The sequence below is a fragment of the Pseudonaja textilis genome, chromosome Z (assembly GCF_049901715.1).
Source record: "Pseudonaja textilis isolate UNSWEBS1 chromosome Z, rPseTex1.2, whole genome shotgun sequence".
NCBI classification, from domain to species: Eukaryota; Metazoa; Chordata; class Lepidosauria; order Squamata; family Elapidae; genus Pseudonaja; species Pseudonaja textilis.
Window position 1 is genome coordinate 132,542,835 of NC_142008.1, and position 26,733 is coordinate 132,569,567.

The window sequence follows — 26,733 nt, forward strand, 5'->3', positions numbered from 1 at the left end:
ATTTTGCTTGCAAATAACAGGTTTTCTGCCTCACTTTGAGATAATGTAGTTATTTTATTCAAGGATGGGCATGCACAATTTTAATTGTCTTGAATGTTCTTATAGCAACTGGATTGCAATAAACTTGTCAAAGAAACTACAATCCTTCTCCACGTGTCTTTTTTCTATTTATAAGTACCCTCGCTACTAGTTTAGTAGCACATCCCACATGCCCCCAAAACAGAGCTTATTTTTAGGAGAGTAAGCTCATTGTCTAGTTAAAAATGATGTGGACTTAACATTGTTATCCTGAGCATTGTTTACTTGGAATTCTGGGAGTTGTAGTTCTATTCCCCAATTGTCTGGAAGGCGCTAAATTAGAGAGACTGGATAGTGAGAAACCTAAGATGCCACCTTTCCTTGATGATCCATTGTGAATTTTGAACAAAAGCACTAATAAAAAGTTAACCATTTTACATACGCATTTTTAATCTTGATCTGAAGACCATTCTTCTAGATTTCAGAAATGAAGTCTGATTTAGTCAATGTCTGGATTCTGTAAACCTTTGTATGTAATTTCATGCTATTGACTGCTAACAAATAAATCAATTAAATATGTTTAATATACATTTAGACTAAGAGATGTCCCAAATAGGAGACAGATTTAAGTTTTTAAATGCTTAAAAAAATCCTCCAAGTATCATTGTAAAAGGAATTGGTTCTAACATGCATATTTTGGCTATGGAGATGTCTCTTATAGTACATGGGTGTCTAATCCAGAAATAAAGTTTTTACTTAACGATTTCTGTTTCTTCCCTATGCAAATTTTATAAAATTACAGCTGTAATCTCTTCAGAGCTATTAATATTAAATAACATCTCTTATCGGGTGGGACCACTGAACAGATAAATTACTCAATGAGTATTTGCTGACATAACACATAAAACATCAGATTTCCTGTAATCATGTCTCCCAGGCATAGAGCAGAGTAGGATATGTTATTAATAGTATTAACTGTTATTAATAGGAAAGTAGGAGGAGGGAGAAGTATGTTTGTCACCTGGAGTTACTTACAAAAATAATAAAGGTGGGATATAAATAAAATAAAACAAGTAGCACTCATAGTAGCATTTGCAGACTGCCAGGAAATGTTCGACGTCAGAAGGAGAAAACTAAGCATTTATTTTGGGAGAAAAGGGACTCAGGTTTGTTCCTCAGGTAGATCACTCATGTGTTCACAATCTTATTATCAATGGTATTTACTGTATTACATCTGGTTCCTTGGCAGTGAGAGGGATATGCAAGATCAGCAGTATATTAATAGCCTCAAGGATTCCTTGGTGACCCTGAGTCCAATGCTAGGATCTAACCTGGCTTCTGGAAAGCCTTTGGTAGAGGGAAAAGGTTATATTTAAGCAATTTCTATCCTTTTCTGGCATTTTTCAGATGCTGTTTTTTAAGTGGAGTTTCCTTTTCCCTTTTTCTAAGTAAAAAGGATACCTAAAAGAAAGCAAATGTTCGTGAATTCACAACTTCAGTTTCTCCCCTTTGGCCAGCTTAGGTCCTTAATAAATATAACAATAAAATAATGAATCAGCCAAAACATAGGTAAGTTTGTGGTGTTTACATATCATCCAGAGATGTATACATTAAATTTTTAAATAATAGTTAACATTTTCTTTAAAAACAAATAAATCAAAAACATCACTGTCAAAGGAAATATCATATAGTTTCTTTCAATGAAAAATGCCCGTCTTTCTCTTTTTTGTTTTCTGGAGCAAGGAGAGAGGGGAAATTGTTATACCTCCTTCCTACAAGACAGATATTAAAATCCACAATAAAGAGTAATAGAGACAAGGAATATTTTGTATTGCTGAAGAACAAGTAATAATCAGTCCCTATGTACAAAGATGCTTTTCCAGAGATATAAAATCAGAAGGCAGGTCAAAGAACCAAGGGCAATACTGAGTGTGGAAAGTGTGTGTGTGTGTGTGTGTGTGTGTGTGCGTGTATTGGGGGGGGGGAATTGATCATTATTAAGCAGCTGAAAAGGAAGTCTTGGTAAAAAGTGATCCTTCAAACAAATAAAGGGAGCTTTCCCCGGCCTCTCATCTCTACACAAATCATAACTTGGGAGAAATAATTTGGTTATGACAAACAGCTGGGAAAAAAGGCAATCTTTCCCTCTTTGCCAGCTATGAGATTAATAATTTTAGTTTTCCTCTTCTGAAGCTCTTGTTTATAAAAATATGTATGTTACACATTTGGATTTGAAATATAATTTAACTTTAGTTAAGAAAGGGAAAAAGGCTAGCCACTTTGGGGAGGCAATTAAATTAACGTTGAAAAGGAGTCATGAGTTAGGGCAAAGCTGTCCAACCGTGGCAACTTTTAAGATCTGTGGACTTCCACTCCCAGAATTCCCCAGCCAGCCTTTAGGATTAGGGATTAAGGGGTTTCCTACAATGGGTTTGAGCAGGTATAAAGCAGATGGGCCAGCTCTGAGCAAACTTGTTAATGGGTTGTGATGGAAAATGCTGCTTTAAAGAGTATCCTGGATTTTCTTTTATTTTTACCAAAGACTGAAAATTAATATCAATCCCTTTCTTTTCACTTGCTGCTTTTTCCTCATGCTTTTCTTCTAAATGGAATAAAACACAACCCCTAATTCTGACCACAGCGTTTCTAACCTGGGGGGGAGATATTTTCAGTTTAAACCCAACAGGATTTGTACTGGCTGCAGTCAGTGTAGCTTTTCTTGGGGCAGGGGATGCTGATCAGGCTGAAATGCACATGGACGAAGGTACTATAATATTAAGCCAGAGACCTTTGCAGCTCCTGAGGACTTTGCACTATTCCTTCACGAAGGCCTGAGATGTGCCACAAAGTGCTTGGCAGTTTAGAAAGCCAAACTCAGGGTTTCATAAAGCCTTCAGGCTCCGAGGGTTATACCCAAGGGACAACCTGAGGAAAAGCAGTGGTGGAAGATTTAGAGCTCTGAGTGGTACAATATCCCACTCACTGCAGTAGGAGACGGCCTTTGGAGTGAGGTGAGGCTATCATGGGGAAGAACAAACTACTTAAGTTTTGGAGAGGGTGGGGAAAGGGTAACACAACAACTACAGGCTGACCTTCACATAACTGAGCCTGGAATTATGGTCATACGTTCTTCTAATTGTTAAAATGGGTCATCACGCAAACCACCTGAATTTTCAACATTTTCGGGGCCTATGTTTGCAATGGGTGTACTTTTGCCAGTTAAGTAAATGTCAGGGTGTTGTTTTTTTCCAAAAAACTTGGTCATGTAACCATGGAAAGCTGAAAATGCCCATATAATGCAAAATGATTGCCAAACCCCCACAATGTAATCATTGCATGGTTGGGGTCGGGCCCTAGATCTGGAACTTCGAATCTGGGTTGTAAGTACTTGGGAGGAGAGGATGTTTTTATTTTGGTTGCTAAGAGACTGGTCATAAATCAAGGACTATCTTATTTTTGCATTTTTTAAGATCCCCCCACCCCCAAAGTGAATTACACAGACTAATTTTTCTTCCAATTCGTAAGCTAATTCTCTTTTTCTTCTTTATTGTTCTCTGATCTAATAACCCTGAATGTGCAAGTAAGTATCAACAGTTCTGGAAAAATGGGAGAGACAGTTTTTTAACCATCCTGATGGCATAGTGACTTATTATAACTGAAGAAAACAGTTTCCAGAATTTTAAGAAAGATCTGAATCTGAAAAAGACAATACAGAGACATGCCAGTGGGAGTGTTCTCGTTTGAATTCCTCTGTATGACATTAAAAACATATTGAATTAACTACAGAAGGAAGCCCCACGTATATTTGCTGCTACACTTGAGGCAGGAAAGAGCAGGGAGAATTAGCGGTAGTGTCAATGTTCTAATGACTCTACAAGTAATTGAGGAGATTGTCAGTTTTTGCTTGGCAGTCAAAGAAGTTTGGGAACCATGATTTCTGAGTCTAACAATGAAGAATTACAAGCTGTCAGTTATAAATGTGTGTCAGTTATTCCTGCTGAAGGCTACAAATAGTGTTCAAAATTATGTCAGTGCATATACTTTAGTTATCTGGCTCTTTGGCCCCAGCTGGTTGTTGGTGCGTTTACTTCCTTTTGTAAGCCCAAATAATGGGGAATAGGGTATATATAAACATTAATGTGTCAGACTCAGAATACTGTTTTCTTGGATGCACAATATGGCTGGTTTGGCAACAAACTCAAAGGGACATCCTACAGAGAAAAAGCATGTCAAAAATGCTCATGTGATTATTTGCATCAAGAAGCAGTTTGGGGAAATTAAATGACTTGAGTGATCCTGAAACACCGAAAACTAGCAATTTGAAAGACATGCTAGCTTACTCCCTGATGTGCTTGGCTTAGGCGAGCAAGGTGCGGTTTTTCTGTAGCGATGGGAGTGAAAACAAGGGCTTCCCCATTCTAAATTGCTAATAATCTGAAGGGGTTTTTCAATTTTTTTCTTCTCAGACATGCAGACCAGCTGTTATGTTGGGAAGCAGAACGAAGAAGTCCAGTCAAAATAGGAAATGTTCTTTTACCATGATCAAAGTTGGTTGCCCCTAGTCAAGGTGTGGAGGGGTTAAGTGAGAGGCTTCGAAACCAACTGACTCTGTCTGATGAAGGCTGAAGATTAATTCAGTTTGGAGAAGCTGCCTCAAAACACAAAGGATGCACATTCCCTGAAGTTACCGCACCATGGCAGTTCCCAAGCTCAAGTCCCACTGGCAAACCCCTACAGGGCTAGAGGAAGCTCGGGGGTGGGGGGAGATGAGTGAGTGGAGGCAGTGGGATGCTGGCATGCCATTAGACTGGCCAAGAAGTGTGGTGGACCCACAACAGGAATAGTTGGTTTCATGGAGTTCAACCCAGGTGGGCTTGTCAGAAGATCCGAGAGATGATACAGGAAGATGTACAGAGAGGGGGAAGGGTGGGAACTAGCTAATCCCCACCTCATGCCTGCTCCTGTTTCTGCTTCACTGAGATGCGTTTCTTGCGGGCAGCCAACATCTCGTAAAAAGGATCCACACTTACAGCAGCCCTGCGAAGAAAGTGTGATATGGAGCATTAAGGAGCCAGGTACAAAAGAGGGAAAAGGACTGTTTCCCTCTATCCCCATTTAAACCTCAAGCAGCTTAGCTGGTGGGTAGATCTGGAAGTACAAATTGCAAATCCTGCTTAGCCATTATTATAATGGTTGCTTTTATATAACACAGCACATTCCAAGCCTTGCCTGATGTCAGAGAATTTCTGTGTTCATAGGACAAGCGACAATCTAAAATTATGCTATATTATGCCCTTTGCTCCACAGAACATGTTAAAATAGTGGTTGGGCTCCCATATTTTTTAGCTCAGTTTAACTCTATTAGTTCCACCCATTGTGTTATACCAACTAACCCTTCAATCAAATCAGTGGTCTAAACATATGCTTAACAAGGAAATGAGGAGGGGGAAAAACCAGGAGAGAGAAGAAAAGAAGTAAATGACATGTCTATATATATTTGTCGACATGTTAAGTCACAACAAAAGGCGTGCTCTTTAGGCAATCTTGCTATATGCACTGCAATGAGGAAATGCAGCCTCAGACCAAGAGATTAAGATGAGAAAGTTTTGACTAAATATTTTAATACGGTAGGTTACATGCTAAGTTATTTTTGAAGGAAGCAAACTGGACATATCTAGGCTTTATGGGCTATTTGATTGCAGATGTTGCATTACCCACTTACTACAAAGAAGTGGCACTACAACATTAATTTTTTGCCTTATTAGCTCTAGGTTTTCCAAGAACCCCACTCTGAATTTATGTCCTATTCAGAACGTTGAGTAAAACATTTAGCCTTTACTAAACTGCATGAAAGCCTCTCTGGGCTGTTCTCATTCTTAACGCATGTGGAAAGATTAAAACTTGGGACCCTTAACTGAGCCTTTCCAGCAGTACTTTATATAACAGAACCACTTCTAAGATTACCAAATCAAGTTTCTCTTCTTCTTCCTGTAGCTCCAAAATCTCTAAGGACTATATTAAGAATATTCTATCAGTTTCTTTTTCATTTCTGAACTATGTTACCAAAGGTTTCTTGGACAAAAGAAATCTTTCTAATTTAAGAATATCTCTGCATGACAGATATTAACTGAGAAGAACAGACAGGATTAAAAGAAAAAGAAAAAAGATATCCCTAAGACCAGAGTTCCCCAACGTTTCCAGTTTTGTAGACCGTTTTTTTTTTTGGGGGGGGGGGATGGTTTCTCACAAGTGCACTTGCCCGTGTTCCATTTGTGAGTGGTGTGCATATGCACCCACCGCTCATCCAAATGGAGCACACATGCACGTGCTCACTCATTGCTTGTGCAAGTGAGGCTGCGCAGTCTCTTTGGTCATTTTGACAACCCGGTTGCAAATGTCTCACAGCTCAGTAGTGTGCCTGGGCTTACAGGTTGGGGATCCCCCCTGCCTGAGACAATGTCTGTGTCTCCCAATATTGAACAGATTTTTTCTTTTATTAAAGAATATCTCCCAAATCTTATTAAGTCAGAGTAGGGATGCCAAATTTCAGAGAGATTTCAAGATTTATGGAATGGTCACTATAACATGTTCTGACGATTCTGTGCCAAAGTTTTGGTTAATCTCCACAGAAGTTAAATCAGTTGCTTTCTGCTAAATAGTCTTGGAATTTAAAGTGGATTATGAGGAGCTAGAGCTGGGAATCAAGAATCCTGAAAAAGAAATAAATTCTTATTCTCACTTGATGGATTTAATCCACTCGTCTTTTTCTTCCTGTGTAGGTGCCGAGATGCGGTAGACCATATGATTCCCCTCAACCACACGTCCATCCGCCTCAGTCTTACAGGCTTTGATTAGCTGGCCCTTGTTATTGGGAATGTAGAGCTCAAAACAATTCTACAAAAATAAAATAAAAGAGTGATGAAAGGAAGAGAAAGCCTTTAAAAGGCCTGCCTTTTGCAAATGGTTTATGAAAATGCCTTCCAGCAGATTTGTGAGTACAAAGAAGGGAAATAAAAAGATAATATTTTGGGAAGAGAAATAAAAGGGAATACTTGTAATTCAGGGTTGAACTGTAGAGTCCTTGAAGCTCCCTGAGCTTGGTTGTGAAACATATGAAACAGAGGTAAATGAAGTATGGAAATGATCTCTCCTAGAATTTTTTTAAAAAACGCTTTTGCTAACTCTGACCATCCAATGTCTTCAAAGTATGCTTTATTTGCCTGCCTGCACAAGCTTTAGTTGGGGACAGTTGGTCAAAGGCAGATAAACAGAAGAAAAGTGAAATATAAATTTTTATGCAAACAAAGAGTGGCCAACCACGAATCATATCCAGCAAGTAGCCACTTTAGCAATGCTGTAAGCAATCGTAATGTAGCATCACTTACTGGTTTCCGTGGGTCTTCTACTTCCCGAATGCTTAGGTTTTCCAATGGGATGATGCCTCTTGGCTCTTTATCCTAAAAATGGATTTTAAAAATATGAATGAAACAGAACAGGCCCAATAATCTAGGTAGGTAGGAAAGGTAGGGCATTGAAAGCATCTGTTCCAGGAAATCCCTTGGAGAGCCAAGTTTAATTAGTCTCCCTAATTTGGGATTATAGCTCCTAAAATGTTTAACCATAAACTAATATCTAGCTGGAAATTCTCAGAGCAATATTCTCAATGTGACTGGAGGGCACACATTTGAGAAAATGGGGCCTTTTCTATAGTTTGAGGAATGAACACTGCTGTGATATAGTAGTTTTAGTGTTGGACACACGCCCGTCTCACTAGATGATTCTAGTGAGCACTGGTGGCCTTGTGGTTAGAATGCAGTACTGCAGGCTGACCACGCCAACTGCCAGGAGTTCGATCTTAACTGGCTCAAGATTGACTCAGCCTTCCAATGTTGGTACAATGAGGACCCAGGTTGTTGGGGGGGGCAATATGCTGACTCTGTAAATTGCTTAGAGAGGGCTTAAAGCACTATGAAGCAGTGTATAAGTGCTATTGCTATTATTTTTCAGCCGAAGCTCCCTAAGGCAGTTGTGAAGATAAAATCAAGGGTGAGGATAATCATACCTCAACGAAGGCAAATATACATGTCCCGGGATAATGTTGCAAGGTCATATCTGGGATGGTCACCAGGACCAGAGATTTACCCTTCTGAGCTTTTGGACTTATGCTGGAGCCCGTCATCAGGGATCTTCTCTCCACTGGAATAGGTGCATTGAGCTATTCTTTGAGTCACATTTATGTGGTGCGTTCCCATTGGCTGGATGGAAATTACTGAAGTCTGGGAAATGGTTCCCTTATCAGTTAACAGGAGTGCTAATTTTCCACCAGCTTAGGGCCCTTCCATGAGGGCCTGTCAGCACAAGGACACTTCAGCCAATCTCCAGCCACCAACACATCAATCAGCCATTAGGAAGGCACCACATAAATATTACTCACAGAATAGCCCAAAGCATGTATACCAATACGGAGAAGTTCCCTGAGGATGGGCTCCAGCAAAGGCTGAAAAGCTCAGAAGAGTAAATCTCTGGTTCTGATGACTGAACCAGATTCAATCTTACAATCATCATATCTGATGACTTCAGATGATATAGATTTAATCTTTAAGATTAGAGTCTTAACCCAGAGAAACCAGCTCTTCACCAGTGTGACAGACTAGGTGGCATTCTCTGCCTAGCTTCTCATAATATATTCATCTATTACAGCACTTGGTTGTAGGACTTGGGAAAGCACTGATGCTCCTGCGTTTGAGTTATTGTTGATTTTGGTTACAATTGTAAAAACCATAGAGGGAGCAGTTATGGGCCAGCTGTTAATCGTGCAAAATTTAGGGGAACAGTTTGCTGCATCTTACCCTCTTTCTGCCTATTTATTTGTTGTAAATGTAATATTTCTTGAGCAGCTTCTCTGTTTCAAGTGGGCCACTGTTCCTAGACTACCATCCTGTTTTCGCAAGCTGCCTTGCTGATCTGGCCCATTTGATTCACTGAACTGCACACTCTAGGACTCTTTAAGATTCCCACTTGCTAAGAGGAGGAGCGCAGGATGGGTGGGAGAGGGAAACTGTACTAACTGTGGTGTATTCAAAGTAATAGAGGCAGTTGTCAGTCAAGATGAACCAGCGTCGCTTCCAGGTCTTCACTCGTCCTCCTGAAAACAAGAAGGGGAAACCGTTCTCATTTTACATCTATGTCTACTTTGGTTGCTAAACTTTCTCTATCTTCATATTTTGGGGTAGGAAGCCATGCTTATGAACAAAGCCAATGCAATAAAGAATTCAAAAACAATATAAGACACAAGAGGGGGAAAAGGAAGAAAGAACAAGACAAAAAGAGCACAAAACTAAGTCAAAGTAATGAAACACAGCTGGAAAAGGTTCTAGGAGTTTGCAAAATAGTACCTTTTCCAACAGTGGATTTATTTTATGAGCACTGAAGGATTTCAATTACCATGTCCTATATTTTTAAACATGAGAATGGATATGATTCAAGAACTTTTTAATGCCAAGATTTGTAAGGTTGTCCTGAAGCTCGTAATAGTGGGATAGTTTTAATTTGAGCATGTGTCTATGGAGATTGTCAGTCATCCAGGTGAAGGTTATCCCAAAGGTGCTTTTTCAAAAGGCAACCGAACTTTCTTGTTTTTCTTTGAAGATGTTTTGCTTCTCATCCAAGGAGCTTCTTCAGCACTGACTGGATGGTTTGGAAAGGAAGGACTGATATTCCTTGCAGACAGTTTTTGTCATTTGCATTCTTTTTAGAGTCACTGAAGCCACTTGGAATTTTATCTGTATCCTCAGAGTCACCTGAGTCATTGAGAAACTGGAGCTGTGATTTCTGCAGGAAGTTTTCTGCCCTGTATCCCCCTTAACTGTTGAACACAGGCTCAGGCTTTTGGGGATAACTTCTTCAAAGAAAAACAAAAAAGTCCAGTTGCCTGTTGAAAAAAGGACCTTTGGGACAATTTGGGTGTGTGTTTTAGCAACTAAATATCAAGGTTATCACTGAGCATAAATTGATACTCTAAAAACAAATATACTCCTGACTTAAGACAAGCTACTCCAACAAAGCATAGCTGTGTCTCAGAAGCAAATCTCCTTTAAACAAGATCACTGTGAAGAGTCTGGGAGAAATTTCTAGCCTCTCTAAACAAAGTTCTCAACTCCAGAGGGAACTTTTGCATAAGCACTTGATTCTTTTGAACTCAACCTACATTTTTAAGAAAAAGCAGTACTTTTAGCATGCAAAGCAAGCAATTGCTCTAGGCTTGAAACAAGATACAAGTTCAAATTCGTTGCAAAGCCAACAGTCATTCCCAGCTTGAGGCAAAGCTAATCTGTATATATGCATGGGTGCAAATCTGGCTTATCACTGGATAAGGATTTCAACTCTTTCTTTCTTTTTTTTGCAGTCCTCAATTAAGGTAATTTCAAAGAGCACTTAGCCTCTCAAATGGAAATGGACAAAGCTATGAGATGCCAATATATTCTTTGAAGACACATCAAAAATCCATAATCCACGTAGCCCAGTCTTTTGCTGCTTCGGACAATTGCAAGCCAGATACTTCTGGGAAGCTAAGGACAGCCTGAAGGCTGACACCCATAACATACTCCCTGCCAAACAGGTTGCATCTTGAAATCTGCATGAGTATTAAAAAGTACAAGAATCTATGTTCTGTGGCAGCCACCTTCTCTCTCTTTCTTTAATGGGGGGGAAAAAGGATATATCAGTTTTCTAAACAGTAATCCATTAAGATAGATGGAGTATTTATGACATGCAGATTGTGGACAATTCACAATCTATCTGCATACCTCCCCAAAATACCAACAATTGTACTGTTCGAATATGGTGGTAACAGGACTGAAAGTATGAGAGTTAACTGCAAAGCCTTGGGAGATGAAATTTTGTCACCACCCCACAAAACATGCTCAGCCTCTCAATCCATTAATGTTTTGTCCTTCCCTTCCAGTGGCACCACAGCTTCATTGTATGCAGCCCTGCCCTAAAGCTATAAGCATGATCAATTCAGACTTCTGTCAACAGCTGTGTCTATTACCTGGTGGTTTGCTGCAATGGGGAGGGGGAAACAGATTGAGAGAGAAGGGAAAGTGTCAGAAAGGGAAGAATGGAGTGTCAAAAAAAAAGAGAGAGAGAGAGAGAGAAAGAATGGGTGCCCCAACCCACTGATTTTGCTGCAGCCCCACCCTCTAATTAGCAAATGGTCCCAAACAGATGATCATTGAGGGAATGATAGAATACTCAACAGAAAATGGATGCTTGCCCCTGCATCAAGACATGTACCATTCTAGGGGTGAAGAGAATGCTAGTTCCTTACATCTCCTCCACATTCATCTTGGATCCACTGAACCCGTCACAACTGATATTACAACATTTCCCACCCCTGCATGCCCTAAAGCCCAACCGCAGACCCACTTCCAGTCCAAGATGCGCCAGGCAAACCACCTCTCAGCTGCAAAGCAAAAGGCCCCCTCCTCTCACCTACCTCCTGGTTTGGGGGCAGTATTCAGACAGTAGAACAAATGTAGTCCGCACCGTGGGATGGTGGAGGAGAGAGGGGGGTAGGGTAGCAGTGGTGGGGAAAGAAGGGAGCAAAGAGAGAGAAGAGAAGGCAGGGACCAGGGGAGTCAGGATAGAGAAAATGGGGGTGAGAAAGAGAGAGAGAGAAGAAAAAAAGAGAGAAGAAGAGAGAGAAGAAGAGAGAGAAAGGAGAACAAGTTACATCAACATAAGGTAGAAGTACATGGTCAAATCAAAAATCCTCCAACACAGACATAGGCATTTGGGGGCAATGGGATAGGAAAATGGGACAGGAAGAGGGAGGAAGGTTTTAAATTTTATGGGGATGGGTATAAATGGGATAGACATTTCTTTGCTAAATGACAAGGCCTTTTAAACCTTTGACAGGTTATATCTCTAGCACAGGAGTGTCCAATCTTGGCAACTTTTGAGTCCACAGGTCTCTTAAAATTGCCAAAGTTGGACATCAATGCTCAGAGATTTAGATGACATTTACAAACCATGATGCAACCAACTTTGCTACATAATGGCCTCCACAGGGAGGCAAAAATGATTGCAACAATAGTTTGCTAATCACTCATTTCTACAGGTAGATTATTACATCACCAAGAGTTCTGGCTTGTCCAGCAAGCTGCATCTTAATCAAGCCAAGAATTCTGATTCCAAGCACAACTCTTCAAAATTAATTCATGGTCCATTTAATTCTCTGAGGAAAATGACTGGGCTAACTTCTATTCTCACCCCTCCCTTGCCCAAATATTGCTTTTTTCCTTGTTTCCTCCACCTTGAACATACAATGTTTGGGCCACACAATCCTCCTTTTCTTTTTACTGTCGTTCTGTCCTGCTCTATTTCAATTTGGCAACAAAAGACGTGCAATAATATTTTACCTACAGCAAACACTACATTCTAGTGTTGCTCGACCAAAGCATAGGAAAGGTGATGTGATAGGAAACAGCCACGAACTTAAAAGTGGTTTATTTTTACCAGCAAGTGTGAAATCGCCTCCGTTTATATGCTTTTACTCCTTAACTTGCTTTCTGCTCTGAAGCCAAGATTTACTATAAGAGCAAAAGAACCAACAGGAACATTTACCCTGATTTAAGTTCTAACCAGAAGATAGAAGAGCAAAATAAAGCCGTTACAGGTAGTCCTCAACTTACAACCACAACTGGATTTCCAACTTGTCATTAAATGCACAGGTTTATGACCATTTTTACCACAGTCGTTAAGTGAATGTGGCTTCCCCTTGACTTTGCTTGTGGGAAGCTGACTGGGAAGGTCACAAAAGGCAATCACATGAACTTGGGATGCTGCAACCGTGATAAATGCATGTGGGTTTCCAAGCACCCAAAATTGGATCACATGACCCTGGCAACACATGACTAAGGAGACACTGGAATAGTCATAAATGCAAGGACTATCTGTAAGTCACTTTTTACAGTGCTGTTGTAACTACAAATGATTATTAAACAAATAGTTGTAAGTCAAGGATTACCTGTACTATTCTATCTCAATCTCCTGGTAGGAAACCAGGACTCAGTGACCAGAGTCCCATCCAATCACTTAAAACAGCTGATCCCAAGGATTATACCATTTTTGACTCTGATGTTGCTTTGGATTTCTTCTAGTTTGGATCTGAAGTTTTACACTCATGGCCTTGCCTGCTTTGGACCTTATATTGCACCTGGCTTACTTTGGAGGGAGAGAAAGATTCCCTGAGGGTCCTAAAGCTCACCTATTTTGTGCCTCACTCTTGTCAAGAGTACTATTCCACTTTGCTTCAAGCTAACAATGACATCATAAAGCAGTATGCTCCTTTTCCAAGGAGGAATTCTTTGTCTCTGGTTTACAATGTAGCCCAAGAGTAGAGAATTACCAGTACTCTACAATATGCATTTTTATCTACACTAATAAAAATGTTTTATGACAGAAGTTAAACTGGTAGTAGTTCTGCTAATTGCCCTAAGTAGTGTGGAAAAGCAAAGACTGCATCATCTGACTATGAATCCAGATTTAAGACTGGAATATTCCATTGTTTTAATTGTTTTAACTTCCCCACAACTTATAGATGCATCCAATAGGTTTGAAAAGGTACCATCAATAATGGTGAAATATCAGACGCCAGAGATATGGCTTTCAGTGGCCTGACACTGGGGTTTTGGTTACTTGCCTGCTTTTAAAGGCAATTCACAAAAATCCCAGCAGACCCCTCTCATCATCTGTCAGAGAAGATCCACCTCAACTGGGAGGTGGGGAGAAAAATGAAGACCTCTGCAATTCAATGGATCCCCGTGGTTTTTATTTTTATATATATAGGCAGATATATATCTTTGGTTAATGGGAAAGGGAGGGACATCAGGGTGGATTTCAGGAGGATCCCTTTGATCTGATGAAGAGAGAGGTCATGCTTTAAATGACACAACAGGTGGGGGGGAAGAGAGGAGAGTGCAGAGGCGTGCAAAGATCATGGGGTGGGGTGGTGGGAAAGGGCAGGGGGAAGGATAGAGGGGAAGGGGAGAAAAGGCCATAGTGTTTAAAGGGGAAACAGGGGGTGTGCCTCTCACCCAGCTTGAGGAGCCAGCCCTCACGGTCAGGGTTAAAAAATGTGTGAGTCAAGTCGTTCCCATCATCTTCTGGGATCTTGAAGGGCTCATTACGGATGCTGTCGTACAGATTCTAGCAGGAGGGGAGGAAGGAGAGGAATTACAGGCAGGATTATATTCCTTTCCAATTTGGCAAGAAAAAAGATGTTTGAATGTCCATGGCACAGTGACCATGCTTGGTTAACTATACAATGGAGTGGATAAAATAATTCAGAAAACGCACTTGCAAATGAAAGCAAAGTATTTAAAATGTAGAAGAAACTGCAGTCGCAGTAATAGCATTATGTTAAAACAAGGTATGAGAATAGGGCTTCCCAACCTTGGCAACTTTAAAATGTGTGAACTTCAACCCTGCAGAATTCCCCAGTATGGCTCCCTCTAGCCTTTAAACCAGAGAATCATCTAGCTAAAAAACAAGCCTTGCATTCACTTTGCTAACTCCTCACCCGCAGCAACTCCTCCGGCAAGTCGCCCCCATCATTGATACCACGGTTCATAGTGATGAACCTCTCGACCGTGGGCTTGTCTCGGACATTGGGGTTGTGAAGGCTGGTGTTTAGCATGATGACCGCGAAAGAGAGGACATAACATGTATCTGGGGGAACAAAGAACTAAATAAGCATTTCAGAGCTTACTTCTACACATCTGAGTAGATGTGAGGTACAGGTTTTCTGCTTGTAAGTTCTCATTAGAGGATTAAAATCATTACTATAGGAAAAATACTTGAGGGGACGTAAGTTTTGGAACTTCAGCTCATTTGTTTCATCTTTTGGGCTGCTCTGAAATGCTGTGAGTACCTTATTATAGAGCCTTTAGACAGGACCATTTCAGACTACTCTATAATAGAATGTGCCAATGACCCTGGGAGACAGAAGGAAGAGCCGCAGCCTAGACAGTTATCTCACCCCATCGAAGCGAAGGGGACGTGGAAAATCTATAAGGAGGGATTCACCCTAGTTTTCTGCAGAATAAAAGTAAATGACTGGAGAAATTATTTCCAGGCTTGCAATGTTCTGCTAATGTAACCTTAGAATAAAAATAGTTAGCAGTTCTAATTGTGCTTCAGGTCTGAACTACTTAACAGGCTACATGAGAAAATATTTTAGAAATACTTCCTGTATGAAGCAACCTACATGTTTCAGGGAAAGAATGTGATGCAAAGCTTTTCTCTAATGTGTTTAAGTATTTTTAAGGAATATTTGAAGGAAATATTCAAACATAATGATTCGAACATATATAGGCCTAAAACCACAATTGAGCCCAAACTTTTTGTTGCTAAGCGAGATATTTGTTGTGAATTTTGCCCTATTTTATCACCTTTCTTGCCATAGTTGTTAAGGTAGTAACACGATTGTTAAGCTTCCCCATTGACTTTGCTTGACACAAGTTTGCAAAAGGTGATCACATGACTCTGGGACACTGCAACCGTCATAAATGGAAGTCAACTGCCAAGTGGCTGAATTTTGATCATGTAATGGTAAGGATACTGCAACAATCATAAATGTGAAAAATAGATGTCACTTTTTTCAGTTCTGTTGTAACTTCGAATGGCCACTAAATGCTGTAAGACGAGGATTACTTGTTTGTAATTTACTCTCCTACTCTCACCTTATTCTACACAAGCTATTTCTAACAAGTAGTTTTTAGAATATTTAAGAGCTTACGATTCAGATAAACAGATATGTGAATCAAAGGATAACTGTAACTATACTTAGAAATAGATTAAAGTAGGCTGTGGTCCAATGCAGAACGATCTAGTACCATCTTTGCTGCGATTCTAACAAAGATCCCCATTTAAGGCAATCTGAAATCTGATTCTGCAGGGTAAAATTGATCCCTTGAAACTTAGGATCACTCCGCTCCAGGGTAAACAAGTTGTGGTTACAGAACGAATTTGGCCAACTGAGGCCTAGATGAAAGTTTTCTTCTTTCCTGAAACCCCGCTTTTCAGATAAACATTTATTGCTTAGTTACCCTTTCATACAAGAGGTATCTAAAGTTCAAGGCAGTGTATATAAGCAGGGGTCCCCAAACTTGGTAATAAGACTTGTGGACTTCAACCTCCAGAATTCTCCAATCAGCTACATCTTAAAGTTGCCAAGTTTGGAGACCTCTGGTATATAGCCTTTCCCAACTCCTATTTTCCCACCAGAACCCAGATACAATGCACCATACCGATGCAATAACAGATAATGAGATGAGGTGTCCTTGGTGCTCTCTGATCTTGGTTGTTTTCTTGCAGATGTTTCATCAGGCAACATCATCAGTGCAATGACTGCAGGAAAACAACCAAGCTTAGACAGCACCAAGGATTCCTCGTTTCAAGCCTTAGCTACAAATATTCTCCTTTATTAGGACAATGAGATCTCATCTCTTCCCGTTATTGAATCGGTTGTTTTTTAATTCAAAGAACATGTGTTTGATAGAGCATGCAAAATGTGTGACAAAGTAGAGGATCAACCAATGTTTCTGAACTTCTCTTACAATTTAATAAGGTTTTTGGGGAGGGACTTTGACTCTCACATCGAAAAAATTGTTCTCTTGAAGCTTTGTACTTTTATAGACATTGATGAACCTTTAATTCTTGTAAGCAGGAAAGATATGCTCTGGAAGCAAGTATCAGTGAACTCCCGGGGAAATAAATGGCAGGAATGTCCTGGTACTGCCCACATTCTTCATTAACTCAGAGGAGGCCTGAGTTTAACTAAAGAGACCCCATTCTCTTTCTCAAGAAATGCTGTACCTGTAGACTGAAAGACCCCTGGGTTGCACAGACAGTACCGCTGAGCAAAAGCTTCCATCATACGATCAATTTTCTGGGCTTCTCCTGGTAATCGAAAACTCCACAGGAACTGCCTGCAAAGAGGAATGGGAAGCCATGAACTAAGACACAGGAGAAGTTCTCATTTGTCTGATCTGAAATACAGGTAGTCCTCAATTTACAGCCACTCATTTAGTAAACACTCTGAAAAAAACCCCACATATCACCTTTTGCAACCTTCTGACAAGCAACATCAATGGGAAAGACAGATTCACTTAACAACCATATTACTAATTTAACAACCAGAGTGATTCACTTAACAACTCTGGCAAGAAAGGTTATAAAGTGGGGCAATCACTTGTCTTTCTTAGAAATTTTGGGCTTAATTGTGGTTGTAAGTCAAGGACTACCTGCATTGGATATGTTCTTTATTTTGAAAACTAGAGATCCTACAGATCTCATTACAAATTGATTCCATAGCTGGGATGTTTGGCATTCTGAGTGTTTCTATCCTTTCATTTCTTTGCATTTTATTTTCAGCATTTCTTATATCTAGCAAAGGATGACGTGCTCCTCAGCATGAGAGACCACTTCAATTTCCCTCCAGTATCTCTAAATCCATCTAGAAGTACAAATATTGCATGTTTAGAAAACAAATTCAAATTTATGCTGTGCAGCATTCTTCATTCAAATAAATTCACTTCTTCGTTCCTTCCTTCCCTCCCTCCCTCTCTTTTTGTATGTTTGGTTTTCTACTGTTCTTTTTTTTTTTGTATGTTTTGACAACTGTAAGCTGTTTATATGTCAGGTGACATATACATTTAATGTATTATTGTGGTTCGTTATAGTCAGCCAGATGTTCCCAAGGATCTGTGAGAGGTAGATGTGATTGTCTGATGGCATCAAAGCTATTGTTGCAGGATAAAAGCTGTTCCAAGTAAAGCTGCCTTTTTCAACTGACTGATAGTGATTTTGTCAACACCTATGGGGTTGAAGTGCTGCTTCAGATGTTTTGGGATTCCACCCAAGGAGCCGATCACTATGGGTACTATCTTTATTTTCTTTTGCCACAGCTGCTCTACTTCTACTTGCAAGTCTTAGAATTTTATGTCTTTCTCCAATTCTTTCTTTTCTATTCTGTTCCTTTCAGCTATTTCACTGCTCACTACCCAGACTTTTTTGTTTTCTAATTGCATATTAAATTTGGAGAATTACATGGCAGGTGATTGTTTGAACGCCAAACTCCCAGAGCACTTCAGCTTCTAGTAATTTTCTATTACTTTGTATATTTTGGGATCCCAATAATTCTGGCTTACAGGCAAGTGGCTATTTCTTGCAGAAATTCCAATGCTTTTTATTGCTACATTGTTGTGTCACTGTCTGTAGTCAATCTGTGTGATCTTCTTGCAGCAACTAACTAGGAGACAGCATTGGCTGTCTGTGTTTTCTTCTCAATTCTGACTTTCTATGCATTTGTTCTTATAGTTTGGTCCCATAAACAATAATTAGCCTTTGTACCTGAGATTCATTACCTACAACAACCAGTATGCAGTTGGGAGATAAAGTATAACAAAATATGGAAAGCCAAAGGATCCTCTGCCCATCTATATAGAAACATATCATGACAAAGTTAAGAAATGGGGTATAGTGTCATACATAAATCATAGTATAGATTATAGACTATCATATATATTTGCTATAGAGAAGTATAATAAATGAGACAAATGCCAAAGGATTGCATTTTATTTCTTACAAAATTAAAGGAAGGGCTGTGGGAATTGATGCCCACTCATCTACAGGGTGAGTTGGGTGAGGCAGGAACAGAAGTGGCGACTTCAGGCAAGCTCTGCTTCCCCTTTAGCAGGAGAAACAGTAAATTCTTGCTCTTATTCCCTCCACCCCACCCCCCAAGGATAGGAATGAGAGGTACTGCAGTCAAACTGTTGGAAAACGACTGTAGCTAATGAGGATTCAAATATAGTGGATGGCTGAAGATTTCCACTCACCTGAGCGCTTGCACTAGATTGAGGTCAGTAAATTCATGCAAATCAACAAAGGCATGAAGCACACCAATATTAAACTCCTCCCTGAATAAAAGATTAAGAGTTTGTATTAATCCTGTTCCTTCGAAGGCACAATTATTCCTATCATCCCACTCACTAAAATGTTTACCCTATTTTCTTTCCTCATGACCTCTTAAATCTGCTCAGAATTCATTATAAAACAACCAATTTTGGTCTTCTCTTATTGGCAACACCCCTCCTTTCTGAATAAATTTAATCTACCACACTTCAGAATCTATGCTCTTTTCCAGTGCCCCAGGAAGCTCTGTACTGTAGTTTAATCTGCATGGTATTATCAATGGCTGCAATCTTTGTCTCATTGGCTTCTCTCATTGCCGTTCTTGCTCACCTCTCGCCAAGGTAGTCCCCAATGGCTGTCTTGTTGAGGCCTTCCCCTTTGTAGAGGAAGCGAGCAATGTCCTCAGGTGTGGAGCGCAGAAGTTCATTTTCTACCAGGAATTGTATTCCCTGGAAAAGGCAATGAAGTGAAAAAATGTAGAACAGACACAAATATGTTCCCACCCTCAAATTATCTTTAGCTCAGATATCGCAGAAAATTTAGTTTGTTATTTGTGTGTGCGTGTGTGTATGTGTATCTTGATTTTTTACAAATACCTTCCTTCTCCTATTTTCCCCACAACAAAAAACCTGGAGAGTGGTTTGGCTGAGAGAGAATGAATGGCCCAAAATATTGCAGCTGGTTTTCATGGCTAAGGCAGGACTTGAACTCAGTCTCCTGCTTTCTAACCTGATGCCTAATCATTAGACCAAACTGGCTTTCTGGGTTTCTCAACTGGGTTTCCTGCCCCTCAATCATTTGATTCTGTAAACCTAACCAGTCCTGGAGGATGGTAGGGGCGGGGGGGGAGAAGAATCATGATTCTTCATTCCCAGCAATTCCTGTATCAGCAATTCCTTGGACAAATCTTTCGATATCATAACATGCAGACCCTTCACCCACTTACTTTTTTGGGATCCATGTTGAACTTCTTACGTCCCATCCCCATCTTCCGGTTTCTTTGTAGTGTTTTACTGTCCAAGACAAAGAATCATAGCTTTGACTCTTAGAGAGAGGAACTGCAACATTTTAAGCTCATTTAGGTTTTTGAATACATCCACAGGTAGACCTCGGTAAATTATAGTAATTGGGACCACAATTTCCATCACTAAGCAACACACTAATTAAGCATGGCAATACATGACCAGCAGGCTCCGTTGCCATCTTTAATAAAATCCTGCCGATCATTAGGCAAGGACCCACTTGATTCAAACCATTCCCAGATTAGTCTCTCCCAGCCCTGAGCCTTGGAAGGTAGGGGGTAGCCTCCCCTCAAAGCTTCCCCAATTGACTATCTTCTCCCTCCATCTCTGCTCTTTTGGCCATCCTGCACAGTGACACTTCTCAGAGGTGGTGGCAGTGGTGGCACAAAGGCAAATAAAGCAGGGGCCTGGGGCCTTCAGTAGCCCCAGCCAGCCACTACTGGGCCTCTATTTCAGCCCCAACTCAGGTTTTCTGAAGCATTTGCAAGACAGACACTCCAAATTTAGAGAAGGGTATATTTGACCTTGGGAAGGCGGCCTGGCATAGCCAGAAGCTGCCTCCCACAGGGCAAGGCTAACCCACCTTATCAACAGTGGAAGGAAGAAGAAAGTGAAGGTTAGGTGGGCATGGCAGGGCTATCAGAGTGCAGAGCAACAAAGGCTTTGTGCTGCTATTTAAAATAAATAACTCCTTTCTGGGAATCATTTATTTTCTGTCTCTCAAGAATGATGCTATCTCACAATACCCCTTTGTTCTCATAATATAATACAAGTAGCCATGAAGAGTATACTTAATTCAGTTCCCAAATCCAGAACAGAGAAAGCTGCCTTTACAAAAAAACCATGATTCCCCCAAGGCAAGGGAAGAAGTTCAGACTAATATTTCCTACAATTAAGGCTGCAACCTACAAAACAACTTTTTGTCATTGACTTATATTTTCATTTGACTGATTAACTTCCACCAATTAAAACTGCATAATTACACATCATGCAGCTGAAGAAAGTAGTATACTTAATGAGTTTCATCTGTGCTCACACAAATAGTAATAGGCATTATCTTTATAAAATCATTTCTTCTACAAGGACATTCCTTCTACCATGTTTCTCATATAATAAGGCCAGGTCTTTTTTTTTTTTTGAGCCCCGAAAAAATGGCTAGGCCGTCTTTTCAGGGGTGACTTAATTCCCCCCCCCCCCTTGCATCTTTGGGCGGGCAGCAATGGCTTGGATGTTGACCTTGGTGTTAGTGGAGCACTTCATATTGGGGTCAACGCAGGCAGCACCATATCCGGGTGTGCAACAAAAGTTCTTTCTAACGGCAAGCCCCCCACCATTCCCCATGTTTTAATATAGGCCTTAATTTGGGGGGAGGGGCTTAATTTCATTTCATGCCTATAAAACATGCTGGGACTTCCTATTGGGGGAGGCCGTATTGTTGGAGAAACAGGGTGTCTCCAAAGTAAGAACAGAATACATAAGATACAGATAGTCCTCACTTAACAACTGTCTCATACAGCTACAACAGTGATGAAAAAGTAGTTTTATGTCCAATCATCAGATTCACAACCTTTGCAGGTCTGTAAAGCAAAGGAAAGTTGAAGTAAGACTGTAAGCATAGTTGTGGTTTCACTTTGCAACCACTTCATTTAACAAGTGAGTTGCTAGTCCCAGTTGTGGTTGTAATGACATTTATATAAAACTGTTGCTCAATAATGAAGAGCATCTTTTAAAAAATTAAAGATTCTGACTTCAAACACAGGCACACAAATTTTAGAGATTTCAAAAATACTCTAGTATCAATGGAAGCCACATTATTTGTATTATATATTAAAAGAAAATCTCAGAAGTCAAGGAAACAGCAGATAATTAGAACAGACATATCCTGAGATGACTCAGAGACTCGTATGTTCAGAGAAGACTGGAACAGTCTCAGAAAAGCCTGTGCTGAAACCTTAATGTCTTCAGAGGAAAGCAGACCTTAGACCAGTGGTTCCCAATCTTGGCAACTCTCAAAATTCCTCTGCCAGCATAGCTGGGTAGGGAATTTTGGGAGTTGTGAAATTGTCAAGGGAAACCCCTGCTTTAGATATTCTTTTCTAGGGAGAAGGAATCCCTCACCTTCCCTCATTGGCCTCCAGCCCCTCCACCTCATTCATGGCTTCACTGAGTTCATCTCTCAAGCGTTGGATTTCCACCAAGAGCTCCTGCTTCCGTCGCCGGATGTTCTCCAACTCTAGCCTCTCTTCTGGTGTCAGATCTGGAGGCACTGCAATGGAAGGAAGGAAGCAGACTGAAGAAAACATACTCTTCTTGTCACTTTGAATCATTAGAGAAACCAGAGGTGTCTTTTCCAATGAGTCCAAATCCAAATTTTGCCTCCATCTCAGGAATTTGTGACAGTGTCACATAATCAAAAGGGAATATACAGGTGGTTCTTGATTTTTGAGCAGTTGCTTAGCAATTATTCAAAGTCCCAACGGACCTCCCCCCAAAAGGTACTTATGACCCATTTCCAGTGGCTGGTTCTCCCCCTCCCATTGCGATTTATGATATTTTGTTGATAATCAACATTTACTTCTGGTTTTCAGCAATAAAAAAGAGTTATAAAATTGGTCCGGTCACATGATGACTGGTTTATGACTGTCACAACTTATGACCGTAATGGGCAGGATCTATTATGGTTGAAGAACAATCAATATATATATTATGTCTTAAGTAATATATCTGATCAAGGTAGACCAGTTCAGAATCAGATTCCACAGGACTTCTTTAGTCATGGCTGACTGAAGTTCATGAACAAGGATGTAAAGAATGGGTAGACTAGTTCTTCGAATCTCACTGAAGAACAAGAGCTTCAGTTTGGCCACAAGAATTCTTTATGAGGAGACCATATAATAATGGTCTCTCATTGAGTTTGAGCACTCTCAAGTAGCAGCAGAATTTTTCCTAAAGACATTAAGCTAATCAAATTCACTTTGGAATTACATTCATTTCACCATTTTATGGATATTGGAGACCTTCTAAATGGCAATTTTGATTTCTAATTTGACACCTGGTGAGTTTTACCTTCTTTGGATTTAAGAAATTTTAAGCAGAGAATTTAAAATAATATACTATTGGCAAAAAGCAAAAAAAAAAAAGTTTTAAATAGATAGGAGGCCACAGAGTTTATTTCTGCTATAAGATTTGAAAACAAGTCTATAAATTAAATAATATACTCATAGGAAATGACTGATACAAAATTAAACCCATATTAGGAGCTGAGGCTTGATGAAGGTTGCAAATGAAAACTAGAGGCAGTTTGCTGTAAGTCTGGCAGAGTCACTTTTATGAGATGAGAGGCCATATAAACGTAAATAAATAAATAAAAGTCCAGGAAGAAATTACTTAAATCTTAAAGATTTTTGAAGCATGAACTGAAATATTAATAACCAATACCTCAGAAAAGATACAAATTTTAACGGAGAAACTTTTAGATGATGAGAAAAACTTTCTAAAAGCCCTTTACTTAACATATGTATTATAGAGTTTGAAGTCATGGAAAATAAGAAAACTGGTATTAACAAAATGGGAATATCTAAGACAAATTTTTAAAAAGGACCTGAAATTGGAACAGTTGTGGCAAGAAATCCTTGGAATTCTCTTTATGGGATTTTCAAAGTAGGCTAATGGAAACTATGAAAACTTTTAAATATCAAAAAGTGATCATCAAATCTAAGATGCCGTACGAATGATTTAAAGGTCAAGATTACCGAGAGCAAAAAAGAAGGAACATAAAGTTGACTATTTGACCAGGGATAAACTCTGATATTTTTACTGAGTCCTAGTGGACTTTTTTTTTTCTGAGCTAAGATTGAAAAGATGAAGATTTCTTGATTGCATATTAATAAAAGTTAGGGTGTGAGCTTTTGTTTTTATTTGTAACTTTAAAAGAAAGTTAGTATATTAGCATGTGATAGTTAATTATTGTCTTTGTTGTCTTTTTATTTTATTTTTCCTGCACCTTCTGAGTTTTTCTTTTCCTTTTTCTTCCAATTTGGTTTATATTGGTTTTTACTATGCTTATTAAAAACTTCAATTAAATTAATAGAAAAAAAAAGATTAAACAGAAAATTTAGAACTATATTTTATTGAGATAGACTTAAGAATAGAATCTTGCATCTTGCTGTGTTTTACCTTTTCTCCCTCTTATATCCTAGTGTATCAAACCTGCCTGAATCTCTTGCCAATACTGTCTTGCTTCTCAAAGCTTAAGGAATGTTTCAACCTTATTTGCTTATATATGATCTCACCTGTGTCCTTAAAATTATCTTTTCAGCTTTTTATGTTAGTGTTTCTTTATCTCAGCAACTTTATTATTGTCAGTTTATCTTCCCTTCCCAGCAAGGGAAAAGTCCATACATCTTAAAGCTGCTGAGGTCAACAAACATTAGTCTATACCCACATCCAAACAAAAGCACCCCTTACAGATGGCTATTAAGTCACTGTCTGAACACATCCAGCGATGGGAAACCCCTTGTCTTGTTTGACAATTGATTTCACTATTGAATCGCTATAAGGAACTTTTCCTAGCATTCAGTTGGAATCTATCCTTTCTTTGGGCAAGACAAGTCCATGCAATGCCAATCTTCAATGTTACATAAATGTTTATTATCATTCTTTCATCGTCCATATTATTTACATCAAACTCCTCCTTCTCGCTAGGACTTGTGACCGTCTTAAAACAATTCCAATCTTGTTAGCAGATGCAAGCTTTAAAGTGGTTATTCAAGATTCATTTACAATGTGTGCGTAAGAGGAACCAAACTGTCAAAAAACCTGAAGTTCACAGGTCCAAATGTTGATCTCTGGATAGTGCCTTTGAGTCATTAACACTGGCATGATCTACTTCACAGGGTTGTTACAAGCAGGAAATGAGATGAGTAGAGAATCAGGTATGTTGCAAAGGAAAGCAAGATATATAAAATCATAATAATAAAAACCTTTGCAAAAGCCACTTCCTCTAGGTCTAAGATGTCCAGCTTTCAGCTCAGAGGCACTCCCACAAGAACTTATACTGAAGACAGCCTGCAGGTGTGGGCATATGCACATACAGTCCTCTGAATAATTCATGTTTGTTTGTAAAAGCAATTAGGGGAAGGACATAATAGCCAAAATATTTTTGAGTTACAAAAACTTTAATTCAGTTTCAAAGAAGAAATGGGAGTTGCTTAATTATTTTATTGAAAATGAAAGAGCCCAGAGGCAATGAAAAACTGAAATATTAATATATATTAATAAATATTATAATATTAATATACACTAATCTATACTAATACATATTAATATATATTATACTTATTAAATGTATATGCTATTGATCTCACAGTCTGAGCAATTCTGAACAGCCAATTCACCTTATTAAAAACGATTATTATAACGAATTATGCCCAACACCGTTTTTAACTCTTTTTAAACCATTCCTTGGCAGCTCACATATATTTAAAGAAGAAAATTATTATTAAAATAATATTAATAAATAAGATGTAATATTAGTAGCAGGGGTAACATGTTAAAAATAAACAGGATGAGAGTCTATGATTTACAGTATATAATTCTCGCCCCTTTCCCCTCGCAGCATGGTTGGATCCAACCACAAACTGCCCCTTCCCTCCGAGGAATGGTACAGCCTCCTATTTAAATTATAACGGTGCTTTTTAGAGCCGTCTCATCAATTCCTTTAGTAAGTAGGTTGCCAATTCTCACCCTCCTCCATCTCTTTCGAGAACCACTTAAACAGACCCCATCCCATTTTATCTAATTTGAAGTCACAGACAATGGTGCATTCCACCCTCCCTCTTGTCATGGTAGAGCCTAAAAATCCCACCCTACTCCCTGCCCGATTCATGTAATGGTATATCTTAGTGGATGGAACGCGTCGCACGCCTTATCGTTAAATGAATAAAATCCAGATTTCCCCCTTTCCTTATTATGGAACGGGCCAACCCGGCATTCCCCTTCCATTTCGCATGGTTTACTCCAGCCTCACCCCTCTTTGTAAGGATCGGCCCCGCCCCCTACGCAACTGGTACTGAATGGCTCAGTCCACCCACTCTTTTTCCTATTGTAGTTATTGGGCGGGTCTCGTAATGGCACTATCTGCCCCTCTTATCTTCCCTCTAAGTTCCCAATAGAAGAGTTTTAGGGAGCCCTACCATAGATACCGTCCTCCATGACGACCAGAGTGACCCCAAACAAGGCCAAAGGGAACCCCAGCTTCTCCTTGCCTCCTTTCTTCGGTGCTGCAACAGGAATGCCCTCCTACAGCAGCCGGGTTCTAAACTGAAAGGAACGTTCCGCCTCTCATGAAAAGCGTAGCCAATAGGAAAGAAAAACCTCGAGAATAGCCACCTAATAGCCAGGAGAAGCAGCCAATAGAGAGGAAATTCTTATAAATTACATATACACTCGTACACTATTGTAGCAACCAATAGGCATCCTCAGCATGATATTGACAGGTGAGTTGTTCAATGAAATCTTACACTAGCCCACTCATTTTTGTGGCCTTGTACTCGGCGTACTTTGAGCCGGTTCGTTCTGTGCACATTTCAACGAAGATATAGAAATCGTATAGAGTCCTTTAGAGTTTTTATTCAACTGACTTGGGGAAGGATCATATTTCCTTTGTCTGATTCAGCGATTTCGATCCAAACAGCAGCTGCTCCTATTTTTG

General features: G+C 39.6%; 1 protein-coding gene across 2 annotated transcripts; it reads right to left on the reverse strand.

Annotated features, from left to right (window-relative positions):
- Positions 1-448: 448 nt before the first annotated feature.
- On the reverse strand, positions 449-26,358 carry CYTH2 (cytohesin 2). Of its 2 annotated transcripts, XM_026711746.2 has the most exons (12): positions 26,216-26,358; positions 22,140-22,287; positions 19,946-20,012; positions 19,330-19,448; positions 18,924-19,004; positions 16,900-17,012; positions 14,603-14,751; positions 14,118-14,229; positions 9,087-9,163; positions 7,404-7,475; positions 6,758-6,912; positions 449-5,055 (listed from the first exon to the last, which is right to left on the reverse strand). In XM_026711746.2, exons 1-12 carry the CDS (start codon positions 26,232-26,234, stop codon positions 4,968-4,970), a joined length of 1,200 nt encoding a protein of 399 aa, XP_026567531.1. In that variant the 5' UTR covers positions 26,235-26,358; the 3' UTR covers positions 449-4,967. The 2 variants fall into 2 exon arrangements, with proteins under 2 accessions (XP_026567531.1, XP_026567530.2); XM_026711745.2 differs by lacking the exon at positions 6,758-6,912.
- Positions 26,359-26,733: the final 375 nt, after the last annotated feature.